Source organism: Leguminivora glycinivorella, chromosome 6, assembly GCF_023078275.1.
Source record: "Leguminivora glycinivorella isolate SPB_JAAS2020 chromosome 6, LegGlyc_1.1, whole genome shotgun sequence".
Taxonomy (NCBI): Eukaryota; Metazoa; Arthropoda; class Insecta; order Lepidoptera; family Tortricidae; genus Leguminivora; species Leguminivora glycinivorella.
In genome coordinates this window covers 13,178,932-13,194,166 of record NC_062976.1, presented here as the reverse complement: position 1 = coordinate 13,194,166, position 15,235 = coordinate 13,178,932, and the positions used below count along the sequence as shown (strand labels likewise).

General features: G+C 35.4%; 1 protein-coding gene across 1 annotated transcript in view; it reads left to right on the top strand.

Annotated features, from left to right (window-relative positions):
* The window catches only part of LOC125226868, a 162,004-nt gene that overhangs the window by 131,400 nt on the left and 15,369 nt on the right, over positions 1-15,235 (top strand). Inside the window, exon 3 of the mRNA XM_048131022.1 lies at positions 5,575-5,813. Within this exon, the coding sequence (XP_047986979.1) occupies positions 5,575-5,813 (239 nt within the window). The remainder of the gene's footprint in view (positions 1-5,574; positions 5,814-15,235) is intronic.

The window sequence follows — 15,235 nt, the reverse complement described above, 5'->3', positions numbered from 1 at the left end:
AAAAAAATTAAAAAAAAAAATGTTCAGAAAAAGTAACAAAAAAATTGAAAAATGTAAATTTACGTATCGCATTAAACAACTTCAAAGAATGAATGACAAAATGTAGAATATCGATATACGAGTTTTTTTATATCAAAGACAGATAAATTCATAATTGAAAACTAAAAACCGCATCGAAATCGGATCAGTAGTTTTTAAGGTACATGTTGCCAAAGTTGGAAAAGTTTAGTTTATATGATCACTTTGCAATTCCTTTGCCAGAAAGTCAGAAATAATCTATTTTTCTTAGACATAAAAGTACACAGTGACAGTACACATCAAAATAAAAGTTTTTTTCTCGAGGATATCGTAATTTAAGCCCTTAGAAGGACGAGCGTAGTGAGGACTATTAAAAACTGTTAAAAAAATTCTATTATTTTTGTGCTTTGTCCGATTTTGACAAAAAATGTGTCAATTGAAAGGTATTTTTTAATGTAATCGAAAAAAAAATAAAAAAATAAAAATGCTAAAAACGTGTAAGAAAAAATTAAAAAAAACTTAAATTTTCGTATCACGCTGAATAACTGCTAAGAACGACAGATAAGATATACAATGTCGATACATGAGTTTTTAAAATCAAAGACAAATAAATTCATAATTATAAACTGAAAACCGAAACGAAATCGGATCAGTAGTTTTTAAGAGACAAGTTGCCAAAATTGGCTTAGTTTGTTTATATGGTCGCTTTTAAATTATTCAGCCAAAAAGTCAGAAATAATATATTTTTCTTACAGCTAAGAGTATGCATTGATAGAAGACATCATAATAAATGATTTTCGCTGAGGATATAAAAATTTCATCCCTTAGGAATCCGAGCGTAGCGAGGTCTGCAACGAAAAACAACAAAAAAACAAGTTTTTTTTTTGGGTGGTCTGATTTTTACAAAACGTGTGTCAGTTGAAAGAAATTAATTTATGTAACATAAAAAAAAAACTTGGTTTTTTGTTGTTTTTCGTTGCAGACCTCGCTACGCTCGGATTCCTAAGGGATGAAATTTTTATATCCTCAGCGAAAATCATTTATTATGATGTCTTCTATCAATGCATACTCTTAGCTGTAAGAAAAATATATTATTTCTGACTTTTTGGCTGAATAATTTAAAAGCGACCATATAAACAAACTAAGCCAACTTTGGCAATTTGTATCTTAAAAACTACTGATCCGATTTCGATTCGGTTTTCAGTTTATAATTATGAATTTATTTGTCTTTGATTTTAAAAACTCATATATCGACATTGTATATCTTATCTGTCGTTCTTAGCAGTTTTTCAGCGTGATACGAAAATTTAAGGTTTTTTTAATTTTTTCTTACACGTTTTTAGCAATTTTTTTTAAAAAATTTTTTTTCGATTACATTAAACAATACCTTTCAATTGACACATTTTTTTTCAAAATCGAACAAAGCACAAAAATAATACAATTTTTTTTAACAGTTTTTAATAGTCCTCACCACGCTCGTCCTTCTAAGAGCTTAAATTATGACATCCTCGAGAAAAAAACTTTTATTTTGATGTGTACTGTCACTGTGTACTTTTATGTCTAAAAAAAATAGATTATTTCTGACTTTCTGGCAAAAGAATTGCAAAGTGATCATATAAACTACACTTTTCCAACTTTGGCAACTTGTACCTTAAAAACTACAGATCCAATTTCGATGCGGTTTTTAGTTTTCAATTATGAATTTATCTGTCTTTGATATAAAAAAACTCGTATATCGATATTCTACATTTTGTCATTCATTCTTTGAAGTTGTTTAATGCGATACGAAAATTTACATTTTTCAATTTTTTTGTTACTTTTTCTGAACAATATTTTTTTTTTAATTTTTTTTAAGTTGCACTAATCAATATCTTTCATTTGAGATACGATTTGTCAAAATCGGACCATATGATAAAAAGATAGAATTTTTTTCATTTTCATAAAACACCTCGCTGCGCTCGGCTTCCTAAGGGATCTAGTCGAGACAAACTCGCAAGCACTGTGCGATGTGCGATCCCTACTCCACCTCTGCCACCCCACCCCGCATGAATCAAAGCCGCCAGTATCGGCCATCATCTGCAAGCAACGGCACGTGCTCACTACTCCTTGATTAGAAAATAGAAAATTTTAATTACCTCGAACGGGAGTTTGTAACGGGTAAGTATAAGTAGTCGTTATTCTGTCAATCATAAACTGGTTATTGTTTGAGATACTGCATTAACTGTAACATATGTTTCGTAGTTTGTTGCTTATTTTTAGGCACCTAAATATTTAGTTCGTTCGGCAAATACTTTTTGAGTTTTGGCGAAATAACTGGCATTTTGTCGGTCACCTGTGCATCGTTCACCTGGCTAAAATAGGCAAGTGAACGACATTTTGGGACAGGGTGACGACAATAATGATAAATTTACCAATCGTAATAATACTTTTTTACACCTTCAATGTTTGTTTTGTGCGTTAAATGAGAAAAAGTATTACTGTTATATCGGTTTAGGCTGCATTTCTCAAAGGATTGTTGGTTTTATGTGGTGTGTGTCCTTCACCTGTGCGATAAAGCCAGGTGAACGACTCAGTGACAGGAAACCGACACGTCGATCACTTGTCATAAGCCAGATGAATCATTACGAGAGGCGATCAATCGGATCAATAAGTAATGATAATGAGTATTAAAACATAATCTAGAATAATTATGAGTATCCTTATATTTGATTATTATAATAATAATGAGTATCCTTATATTTTTATAATTAAAAGTAACTCTTCTGTAATTTATTTACATATTTTAATTTTTTCATTTGTTTTTTGCCCCCTTTAAAAAATGAAATCTTAATTATAGTCTAAATACCGTGTCAGTAAGCAAGTGATTTCTTGAAGTGAAATCACTTCATTATACTTCAGAGTACGAGGGACGTCCAAAATGTAATGAGAATGGATATGTTCCTGTATCTTGATTTAATTTTTCTTAACTTGTCCATGTAGCAGTACTCGTTAAAGTGAAATTGCATAATTCAAATTTTTACTACTTTCATTTGTTTTTCTTTGATATGTAAATAATTGACACAAGGTGGGGGATGAACATTTTCAGTAAAATAAGAGCATGTTTTCATGGATATTTGACATGTCGTGAGTTCATTTCTGACATGAATATCAAAAATAATCATACTTTAAATTAAAGCTGGGTTTATCCTTTGTTAGTAACATCAATAAAAAAAGTTCGTATAGATACATTTTCAAACGGTATGGTATCCAAAAAAACTCTAGGTGCTGTTTTGGGTCATGTTCACGATTTTTACAGATTATCACGAAAATTGAGAATATAGATTGGAAACAAAATTACGTTAGTATTAAAGAAGAACATACAATCATTTTAATATTAAAAAAATGATTAGTTACAATAAGAACATTTTGAACAAACAAATAATAATATTTTTGGCCTTCAAAATGACAGTCGACAGGGCCGAACCCTCAAATTGCCGAGGGTGCTGCTCAAGTTAGTGTATTTGCAAGCTACAAGTGACATACCTAATATTGAAGATAATATAAGGATCATTAATATTTTATACCCGATCTTTAAATACAATTGTAAAATAATCGCTACTCTGAAGTATAATGAAGTGAAGTGCTTACTGACATGGTATTTAGACTATCGTTAAGATTTTAATTTTTAAAGGGGGCAAACAAATAATAATTGAAAAAATTTAATATGTAAATAAATCACAAAAGAGTTACTTTTAATTATAAAAATATAAGGATACTCATATTCTTATGTTTTAATACTCATTATCATTACTTATTGAACGCCCCTCGTAGCTATTATATTACAATTTTATTTAAAGGTCGAGTATAAAATATTAATGACCCCCTTCCTTGAGATTTGGGCGGCGGTTAAAAACTATTATAATGCTGATGGGCAGGTGAATGACGTCCATATCAGGTGAATGACCACCAAACTACAGGTGATCGACTACGGACGCAGGTTAGCGACGCTTGTCGTTAACTTGTCAAATGTGTCATACAAATTTGTACTAATTTGTCGTTAACCTGCTGCTGTTGTCGCTGATCATGATGTCGTTCACCTGAATTTTAATCGATCATAACTTCTAAAATAATTAATTGATATCGGTGCCTTTGACATTTTTGAAATGTTTGAGACGCATTCAACGATCCCTACAATTTTTTTTTAAATGCGACATTTAAAAAAAAGCAAATCTTCCACCTGTCGGTGCCAAAATTTTGAGAAATGGCCCTATCAAAATTTCCGTGTCTCTTTTATTTGCACGGGAGTGCTTGTTCTTTTGTTCGTTTTTATAGCCGATAGCTCGTAGCTTACTAGCCCGCGGTAGGACCAGTGCCTTAGGTGCCTACTTAAATAATTATTTGCTAGTTTTATAAAATAAGTAGGTAAGTATAGGTATTTAAATTTTACCAAGATGAATAAAGTTGATTGATATTGAACAAATAAAAATAATACTTCCAGGTAAATAAGAAAATCGGCTATGTGCGAGTTGGACTTCGAAGGTTCCGAGGGTTTCGTACTTTTTAGTACTTACCTATGCGGCCCTGGGTTCGTATCCCGGTAAGGGCATTTATTTGTGTGATGAGCACAGATATTTGTTCCTGAGTCATGGACGTTTTCTATGTATATAAGTATGTGTTTATCTATTTAAGTATGTATATCGTCCCTCAGCACCCATAGTACAAGTAGCAAGCTTTGCTTTGTTTGGGGCTAAGTTGATCTGTGTAAGGTGTCCCCAATATATATATATATATATTTTATTGTTATTTTGGGGTTAAGCAGAGTGTGAATACTGATGGAAACACTAGTTGTTCACGTGGCGAGCAATATATTTAAAGTGACATATTTACAAACACGACGTACAAAACATAAATGTTCAAACTGATGTCACATAACATAACTAATGGTATACTTTATGCCAGCATTGTACATAAGTATGCAACCTCCAATATTATTAAGTTAAAACGCGGCCGTTTCTAAATTTTCTCCTGTCCGTGTAGTACACGTGTATACTTGAAGAGAGAGAAGAGACAGAGAGGGTTAAGGACGCGTATGTAAGTAGGTATTTATTCACAGCGAAACCGATATTCACTCAACTTTGAGTAATTGTTGAGCAACTCGCAACTCGACAACTTTGTTTTATAATTTGAATAGGTTAAGATTCAATAGATTTCTATAGGCAATAAATGTTAAACTCGAGGCTGGTCTAATTGAGTACTTTAATGGATTTCTGATAAGATTTTAAATTTATAGTTGCCTAAGTTCAAGACAAAACAAGACAAGAAGGCGTATAATGTACAGCGGGGTATTGCCGCCAAGTCGAGATTTGCCCCGCTGTACCTTATTAATTAATTCCATAATGTTTCACCCCTTTTACTATTTATTTGTGAGTCCCTCCTAACGTTCGGCAATATATAACTGACAATTTCTGCTTACCGGGCGGCCATCCGCTGCATGAAATGTACTTATATTTTTTGAATAAAGATTTTTTGTATTTAGTATAATACAAGCAATCACAATTGACGCTGACTTATTTGCAGATGTTCAACGCAGTACGCCATCTCGATCGCTCTCGCCGCTGGACCGCACAAAGCGTCGGTTCAGCACCATGGTCTCATCAGCGGCGGCCGCGGCGGTGTCGCGCCGGCTGTCCGCGACCATCGGCTGGTGTCTCGCGACACCCACGCATGTCAAGCCTCAGATAGTGCGGCAGGGCCGCGCACTCTGTCTGCAGTATATTAAGACGCAGATTAGAAGGTCTTCTATGTGTGCTAATAAGGTAAACTCGATTATTTACCGCTTGATTGCAATTTAGGCAGGCAGAATCCGCACCAAAAAGAGCCTACCGGGCCATGAGCATGACCCAGCCCCCCTGACCCTGGGATAAGTACGCCTCTGAATATATGTAGGGTAAAGTGTTTCTTCATCCGATAAAAGCCTATTGTCCGATGCACATAAAAGCGAAAGAGATAGGCAATGAAAAGAAGCGACAAGATAAATATCTAACTAACGCCAAGAATACATCTTACCCATCAACTAGGGTAGAGGCAACTATAAGTTTGATTAATAAATAAACAAAAAAAGACAAAACTCCGAAGTCTGGTTGGTTAATATCGGCTTTAGGTAGTCATGCCATGTAAATTGTGAGTTGTACTAAAACTTTAGACAATATCAAATAGATCTTATACTTAGTACTTCATCCATTCTTGGAGTGATTGATTGTTATTCATGTAACAGAAGTTTATACTAACGCCCTTCGTAAAACTGAGTACTTAAGACAAGTTCAGTCTACATTGTACAGTCAGAACGAGAGCCGAAAGATATGCTTCTATAAATGTACAAGGTTTCAGGATGTACGTCCTGTAACCTTCCCTTTATCTAAAATTGAAATACTCGTAAACAAAGAACAAATAAATGAAACAAACCGTGAAACCGATGCCACGTGAATAATTTATATTGTTAGCCATGGCAACCGATAAACTGATTACAGTCATGATTGCCTATCCATTCAATTAATGGTATACCAATATATATTTTTTATGGCAAAAAACCGGGCAAGACCGTGTCGGGCCACGCTCAGTGTAGGGTTCCTAGTTGCCCTTATTTTTTTCAAAAACTGTTTAATAGTGCGGGGCGGAAACGGCTACTTAGTATGAGAGTACAGTCCCGTCTGGCAGAAAGCATGAAACTTGGCATGTATATAGCTTATAGGTTTATAACAAAATATGGAAGTAGAAACACGCCGAGGTGTCAATGTTTTCCCTCTTTCCCCCCACTTTTGTATCCCTGATTTCAGTTTTTTCATATTTCCATGAAAACCGTGAAAGCTACCATCACGATGTCTAGGAGAAATATGTTCTTCATAAAATTTTCTACAATATTGTCTTTGGAAGTATAAAGCTAGAACTTATAATTTTCAAACTATGCTCATTTTCCCCTAACGATATTTCTCTTTGGTGACCTGAACGATAAGTAAGACTAGCGACTTTGCTCCTTTACCTGTGGCGATGTTGCTTCACAAAACTGTTCCTTGGGTCAAACTGATCCGATTTAGCTCAATAGTCATGAAATCGCACGTCACTACCCCCCACAAAGATAAGAGGAAAGGGCCGGTTTCCTCGGTGAAAACTGCTTTACTTCTTTTTGCTCTTAGTGACTAGGGCAAATCGTATATCATTTTCGTGTAATATAAGGACGAGTTAATCATTTCTGAAAAAATCTTTGCACCTTATCATACAAAAATAACGATTTGTCACTGTTCTGAACGTATAAATGCATGCTGTTCTTATAGAAACACAAAAATCACTATATCTTATGCCTTTAATATTTGAGGAGTTCCGTCGACTTCTCCAGGATTCCATCATCAGAACTGGGTTATTGGCTAATCTGTCCTATGTTTTATTTGTTGATAATTGCCGCGATGTAACTGTAGATGCCATAACTTCCATAGTTAATGAAATACATAAAAAAACATTATTTTGCTATAAAATCGTTATTTTGTATGAAAAGGTGCAACGATTTTTTCAGAAATGATTAACTCGTCCCTATATTATACGAAAATGATATACGATTTGCCCTAGTCGCTAAGAGCAAAAAGACGTACTTAATGCATAGATTTCACCGAGGAAACCGGCCCTTTCCCTTTGTCTTTGTGGGGGGTAGTGACGTGCGATTTCATGACTATTGAGCTAAATCGGATCAGTTTCACCCAAGGGACAATTTTGTGAAGCAACATCGCCACAGGTAAAAGAGCAAAGTCGCTAGTCTTACTTATCGTTCAGGTCATCAAAGAGAAATATTGTTAGGGGAAAATGAGCATAGTTTGAAAATTATAAGTTCTAGATCTTTATACATCCATAGACAATATTGTAGAGAATTTTATGAAGAATATACTTCTCCAAGACATCGTGATGATAGCTTTCACGGTTTTCATGGAAATATTAAAAAACTGAAATCAGGGATACAAAAGTGGGGGGAAAGAGGGGAAACATTGACACCTCGGCGTGTTTCTACTTCCATATTTTCTTATAAACCTATAAGCTACATACATGCCAAGTTTCATGCTTTCTGCCAGACCGGACTGTACATCTGGTTAAGAACTCGGACTATAACCTATCAAGTTCAAAATAATTTTCCTAGAAAGTCTTTATAAAATTCTACTTTTGTGTTTTTTTCATATTTTTTAAAGTTATGGTTCAAAAGTTAGAGGCCCCGGACACACACATTTTTTAGGGTTCCGTACCTCAAAGAGGAAAAACGGAACCCTTATAGGATCACTCGCGTGTCTGTCTGTCCCTCTGTCACAGCCGATTTCTCCGAAACTACTGGACCGATTTACTTGAAATTTGGTACACATATGTAAACCTGTGACCCAAAGACGGACATGTAGTTTAATTAAATGAAATTTAATCATAGGGGCCACTTTTGGGGGGTAAACTTGAAAATTAAAAATCAAAGTTATTAAAACTATATTGTGTTACATATCAAATGAAAGAGCATTTTATGAGTATTTGAAATATATTTTTTATATTTTGGTATTTTAGAAGTAATTTAAGAAAATAGACAAAAAATGACCGTTCCCCCCCCCCCCTTATCTCCGAAACTACTTAGTGTAAAATTTAAAAAAAAAATACACGAGATAGCCCTCTACTTGTAGATTACAGGAAAACCTATTAGAAATCTACAGTCAAGCGTAAGTCGGACTTACGAGAAAAAAACTCAAATTAAGATTTTTCACTTACTGCCGCTGCAAGCAGTTACTAAATGTCTTAAAATTTTGTAAACGTGTTGGACAGGTAGAAAGAAATTCATTTCTGTCTTTTTCTTTTTAGAAATTGTTCAATTTTTTTTTTCATTTGCCAAAATGACTTAAGTTCCTACTAAAAAGGAGGCGCTTAAGACCGTTTATAAATTGACTGAGCAAAATTTTGTTCAAATCGATCCAAAAAAAGGTGTCTGTTGACGAAAACATAGAATTTGTGCCACCGAAAGCCCAAATCTGAATTCCATTTTGCTCTATCTCTTATCGTTTCCGAGATATATACGTAAAGTCTTGAAAGTGCGAAAAGTTAACTTTGCCATCACAGTCGTTCAGGCGCTCATGAGTTCTTTGTATGGAAAAGTCGAAAACCGACTCGCACTTGACCAATGTTCATAGAACGTTGTGGTTTTTTTTTATTAACAAAAATGACTTAAGCGCCTTCAGAAGTGCAGATGGTTAAGACCGTTTGTAAGTTAGTTGTGATGGCTCAACGAAGAAAGAAGATTTCAATATCCTACTTACAAATATTTCATTAAGTTAATATTAGAGTTTTTTTACGTAAGCTATTGCTATTGAAAGAAAAACTTGTGTATAAAGATTGAAACAAATTATGGGACGCGTCTGACTTTTTAGGGTTCCGTAGTCAACTGGGAACCCTTATAATTTCGCCATGTCTGTCTGTGTCCGTCCGTCCGTCCGTCCGTCCGTCCGTCCGTCCGTCCGCGGATAATCTCAGTAACCGTCAGCACTAGAAAGCTGAAATTTGGTACCAATATGTATATCAATCACGCCAACAAAGTGCAAAAATAAAAAATGGAAAAAAATGTTTTATTAGGGTACCCCCCTACATGTAAAGTGGGGGCTGATATTTTTTTTCATTCCAACCCCAACGTGTGATATATTGTTGGATAGGTATTTAAAAATGAATAAGGGTTTACTAAGATTGTTTTTTGATAATATTAATATTTTCGGAAATAATCGCTCCTAAAGGAAAAAAAAGTGCGTCCCCCCCCTCTAACTTTTGAACCATATGTTTAAAAAATATGAAAAAAATCACAAAAGTAGAACTTTATAAAGACTTTCTAGGAAAATTGTTTTGAACTTGATAGGTTCAGTAGTTTTTGAGAAAAATACGGAAAACTACGGAACCCTACACTGAGCGTGGCCCGACACCACAGAACTAAATCAAGATAGAAGGAAAATGCTCGGCGATTAACAGCGAAACCGAGCGTGTAACGTTTTGTGTCGAGCCTATGACGTCACGAGTGTACTTTAGTGATGGGAACGTTGTCGCCGCGTAACCCATTCGATCGATTGTGGAGGTTGCGTGCGGGATGCCCGCCGAAGTTAAAAATATCGGATGTTCATCTTCGTTGTGAAATGAAGTAAGTATATACCTGTATTCGTGTGATGACAAACAATTCACTAGTAGGTATATAATTTGCCTAAGGCCAGGAACAAAGATTTTAGTAGGTAGGTATTAATACTAGTTAATATTTCGTAATATTTTTAAGAAAATCGACCATGTACTCACAGCATTATCCTCATGTTATTTGTTACAACTTTTAGTAATATATAAATATAATTAACCATTAACACATTTTTAGAGTTATTTTTATTCATAATAAATATAGAGCGTATTATGTTTGTATTTGTTTTTCTGCCGACCACAAATTCAACGTTAATATCGTAACTGTAACCTATTTTAAAGTTAAATTTACTTTTCACTCGTACTTTATATGTATAGTTTCATAACAATATAAAAACATAATTATAATTTCCACTGCTTCGCAAAATCGATTTAAATCGAATAAGGAAATCGCAGCATACATGACGATATAGTTCCGTGGTGCACCACTATTCTTAAGTTCGACGTGAGTTCGACGGACAAAATAACAAATCTACCTTCACTTTGTCTCGACAGATTGAATAGCCTATTTTTATATCGCTTGTTTTAAACGCACGCCAAGTCGGACTCGTCAAATTAAAGCCGCAATGGAAAACTAGTTTGACGGCCGTACGTCAGCTAATGTTTTGATGATAAAAATAGGAAAATCGTGTTTTTTATTTAATAAAAAATATTTTAGGACAAATGGTACTTACCGATGATAGGAAACACTTTGTTTAACACCCTTGCTTTTATTGGTGGTGTTTGAACAGTTAATTATCGAATACCGACCCATTTTGTATTTTTCACTGTATGTCACTCGCGGGCAGCGGTCGGGAGCAGACTGACTTGCGCGGCGAACAATGTTGCTCGCTATTTAACTTTTCCGCACGCGAAGTAGATACACTTTTTCCTTCTATCTTGATTTAGTTCTGTGCCCGACACGCTCTTGGCGGTTTTTTTAAAGTACTGACGATTTGCAACTAAGCGATCGGACACTTTTGAGTGTCGAATTTGTAGGTGACAGTGTATCTAGCCTCGTGGCGCCGAATGTACTTTCTAAAGTATATAATGGTTTCAATGGAATTTTAACTCTCATGTAAACAAATAAAATATAATTTATTTTGTTTCTAAAATGACCGTGTGGTGACGGGTTAAGAATTTCACCACCCCTTTCTTCCCGTGGGTGTCGTAGAAGGCGACAGAGGGATATGGGTCAAACTGTGGCGTAGGCGAGAGGCTGGCAACCTGTCACTTTAATGTCACAGTTTCGTTTTTTTCGTTTTTTTCAACCCCTTATTTGCCAAGAGTGGCACTGAAACTTGAGTAGTTTCATGTGCTCTGCCTACCCCTTCATGGGATACAGGCGTGATTGTATGTATGTTGTATGTATGTGTTTCTAAAATTTTTCGAACAACTGAAATTGAATTCAATCTCAAGTACAATAAGAATCAAAATTCCATAGCAAACATTTTCGAAAATGACTGTAGGTATTTTAAATATTTTAGCACAATATGTTTTTTGCCTCTTATTGCATGCCTATTATACAATATATATGTCGCAGTAAGATAGATAAAGCCGTTATATAGTTATAACCCTAGGGATATAATTATATGTCGTGACATAGTTAAACGAAAGCGATTAATTGCTATCTTACTAGGAATATAACTATAATACGTTACTAGTTTAGTGATATAATTATATGACTGGATTCAGTTTAGTGAAATGATTGTAGGCAGGAGTGCGGCCGTGCGGCGGAGGTATAGTTATAACCCTAGTGATATAATTATATGCCGTAACATAACGATATCACAGAAAAAGTGGCGAAAATTCAATAAATAATTATGCACGAAAACTCAACCGTGACGTGAACGACAACTGATGCCGAACGACTGCCTTGTGGTAGCGGGTAAGCTCCCGCCCCCGTCTCCACTGCATCCCCGCACTACACTGCTACAATTATACTACTGAACTTAATCCAGTAATGTAACTATATTACTTAACTAGAGACGTATTATAATTATAATATATTATTCCTAATATATTATCCCTAGTAAGATGGTAAGGAATCGCTTTCGTTTAGCTATGTTACGGCATATAATTATATCCCTAGGGTTAATACCTCCGCCGCACCGCCGTAATCCTGGCTACAATCATTTCACTAAACTGAATCCAGTCATATAATTATATCACTAAACTAGTAACGTATTATAGTTATATTCCTAGTAAGATAGCAATTAATCGCTTTCGTTTAACTATGTTACGACATATAACTATATCCCTAGGGTTATAACTATATAACGGCTTTATCTATCTTACTGCGACATATACATACCTACTATGGCAATTCTATCACAGCGCAGAATATGCAGAAACCACATGGTGGTCTGTGGCAGAAACTCAATAGACATTTTTAGGGTTTTTGAAATAAGTACCTAGGTACTATAACATTATAAAAGACCTCACGCAAGCTGTGCTAATTAGTTCGCGAATTCGTCGAGAGGTGGCGCTAAACACAATTATGCTCATTAGAGAACCTATACTTCTAGCCTAGCCCAGTCTTTAGAATTATGTGAGTAACGTAAAAGTTTTGTAGGTACGGAACCCTCGGTGGGCGAGTCCGACTCGCACTTGGCCGGTTTTTTACTTTTGGAGCGATTATTTCCGAAACTATTAACAATATCAAAAAATTGTTTGCGTAAACCTATAATTATTTTTAAATACCTATCCAACAATATATCACACGTTAGGGTAGAAATGAAAAAAAAATCACTTCCCAAGTTACGGGTAGGTACCCTAATATATTGTACGATTCGCACGTGTATTGTACGAAGTATTTCAGTACAGATGGTGTTTTTTTTACGCACTAGTGAGAGAAGCGGTTCATTATATGCCAGGTCGAAACTTCGGAGGCTCATCTGTACTGAAAAACGTCGTACGACACACGTGCGAAAAGGAAATTCGTAATTCGTGTCGGTTTAAAACACTTCCTTCGGTCGTGTTTTAATTTATCGCCACTCGTTTCAAACTTCCTTTTTTACGCACTTGTATCGTATTGTAAAATTTTTGCCACTTTTTATTTTAACACTTTGTCGGCGTGATTAATATACATATTGGTACCAAATTCAGCTTTCTAGCGTTAACGGCCACTGAGATTCTCCGCGGACGTCCGGACGGACAGATATGGCGAAACTATAAGGGTTCCTAGTTGACGGAACCCTAAAAACGGACTTCTATTGGGGAGGCTGGCGAAAGATGCTTGCGAATGTTTATGTAAAAATTTGTTTTTCTTTACTAAAAAAACATGTAGAAAAGATAGCTTTACTTTTTATGAAGGACCAGCTGGTGGGGCTTATTACAGATTACCTTTGACTGGCAGTGAATGTAAAGAAGATCTTACTACATCGCGTTTATCCTGATATAATGAGGTCGGTTCAGGAGCGTCCGTGCGACATGTCGTAAGTCGTAAACTATGGAAGTCGACTAGTCTTGATTTTATTTGGATGTTGTCTAACAATAAAATTGTATATTAAAATATTACTTGTTATGTGGGAAATTGAGTCTTGAGGGATTTAGTCAAATCTGTAGAGTTCTACGAATAACATTTTGATGATTCAACTATTGAAAGTTTGTACGGAACCCTCGGTGAGCGAGTCTGACTCGCACTTGACCGGTTTTTTTTAAGTGGAGATAGTTGAAGGGATGGTGAGTGACATAGGCTACTTTTTGTCTCTTTCTAACGTGAGCGAAGCCGCGGGCAAAAGCTAGTAAGTGATAAAATTGCAAGCATCATAGTCCTGCTGCGGGCGTAGCACACTAGTTCGATAAACTTTATCGCATCGGTGCGTCCCTATCGCACTTAAAATAGTGCAAAAAGGACGGCCTGACGTTCTTCACAATCTTATAAAACAGTTTTAAGGACCTTATAATTATTCTTATCATTATCAGCAGTTCTACTTCATCAAATGCCAATGTTTTTCATGTACTTACCTAAATCCTTGATTATTTGATGGTTGGAAATACAAGAGTCAATACGCGTATACCGTTAAGATTTGAAGAGTTCCCTCGATTTCTCCAGGATCCCATCATCAGAATTTGGTTTTGATAAAAATTTGACCAATCTGTATAATATTAAAAATCAAGTTCAGAAATGAGGGAGATCTCGAATAACAACATTAATTGAAAAACATACAGACGAATTGATAACCTCCTTTTTTTGAGATTTGGAAGCCGGTAAACGTATTACCAAGGATTATTTATATACGACACAATCTGCATACTAAGAAATAAGAATCGTACCTCCATTTTTTAGCGCCACCTATTAAATATTACCATAACTACACTGATGATGCCTACAAACTTATTTTTCCCCTCACTAGCTCGGAAACACGTGTTTTGTCTTTTAATACCAGCGGGTAAAAACGCATTTTATCCACTAGTGGGTAAAGTAATTTGACCTCGAATAAAGTCAAATAAACTGCTTTTAAATTGATAAAAGTAGATGAATCTAGTAATAAAGATGATTTACCACCTGTGGAACTAATGGAAGCAGTGATAAACGCATTATTTGCGTTGTAGTTTCCTCGCTATAGTGAGGGGAAAAGTTTTGTGTTACACTCGGGTGCAAATGTATTTTACTTCTCGTGTGTTAATAAACTCGCAAGTTCAGGATTCTATTCTCGAACCACTCGCTTCGCTCGTGGTTCAACTATAGAATCCTTTCACTTGCTCGTTTTTCAATTCCACACTCGGCGTTAAAATACAACTTTGCCCCCTTGTATAACAAATAACTATTACCAAAATGTGTATTGACGTGAGATCGCGATATTAAAATAAAGAAGCATGTCATTTGTTCTCATAAACAATAAACACACGCCAAAGTATTTGGAGGAAATATGATTTTGGCCACTTCCAGGCGGCGAAACAGTCCCATCTAGTTTTAAACCTAAAAGGCCCATATATTTCTGGGGTACGCTTTTTTGTATGGGCTTTGTCTGTCCCAGTATTATGTGGTCCTTGATGGTAGTACTTATAATATTACGAATGCGTGCAT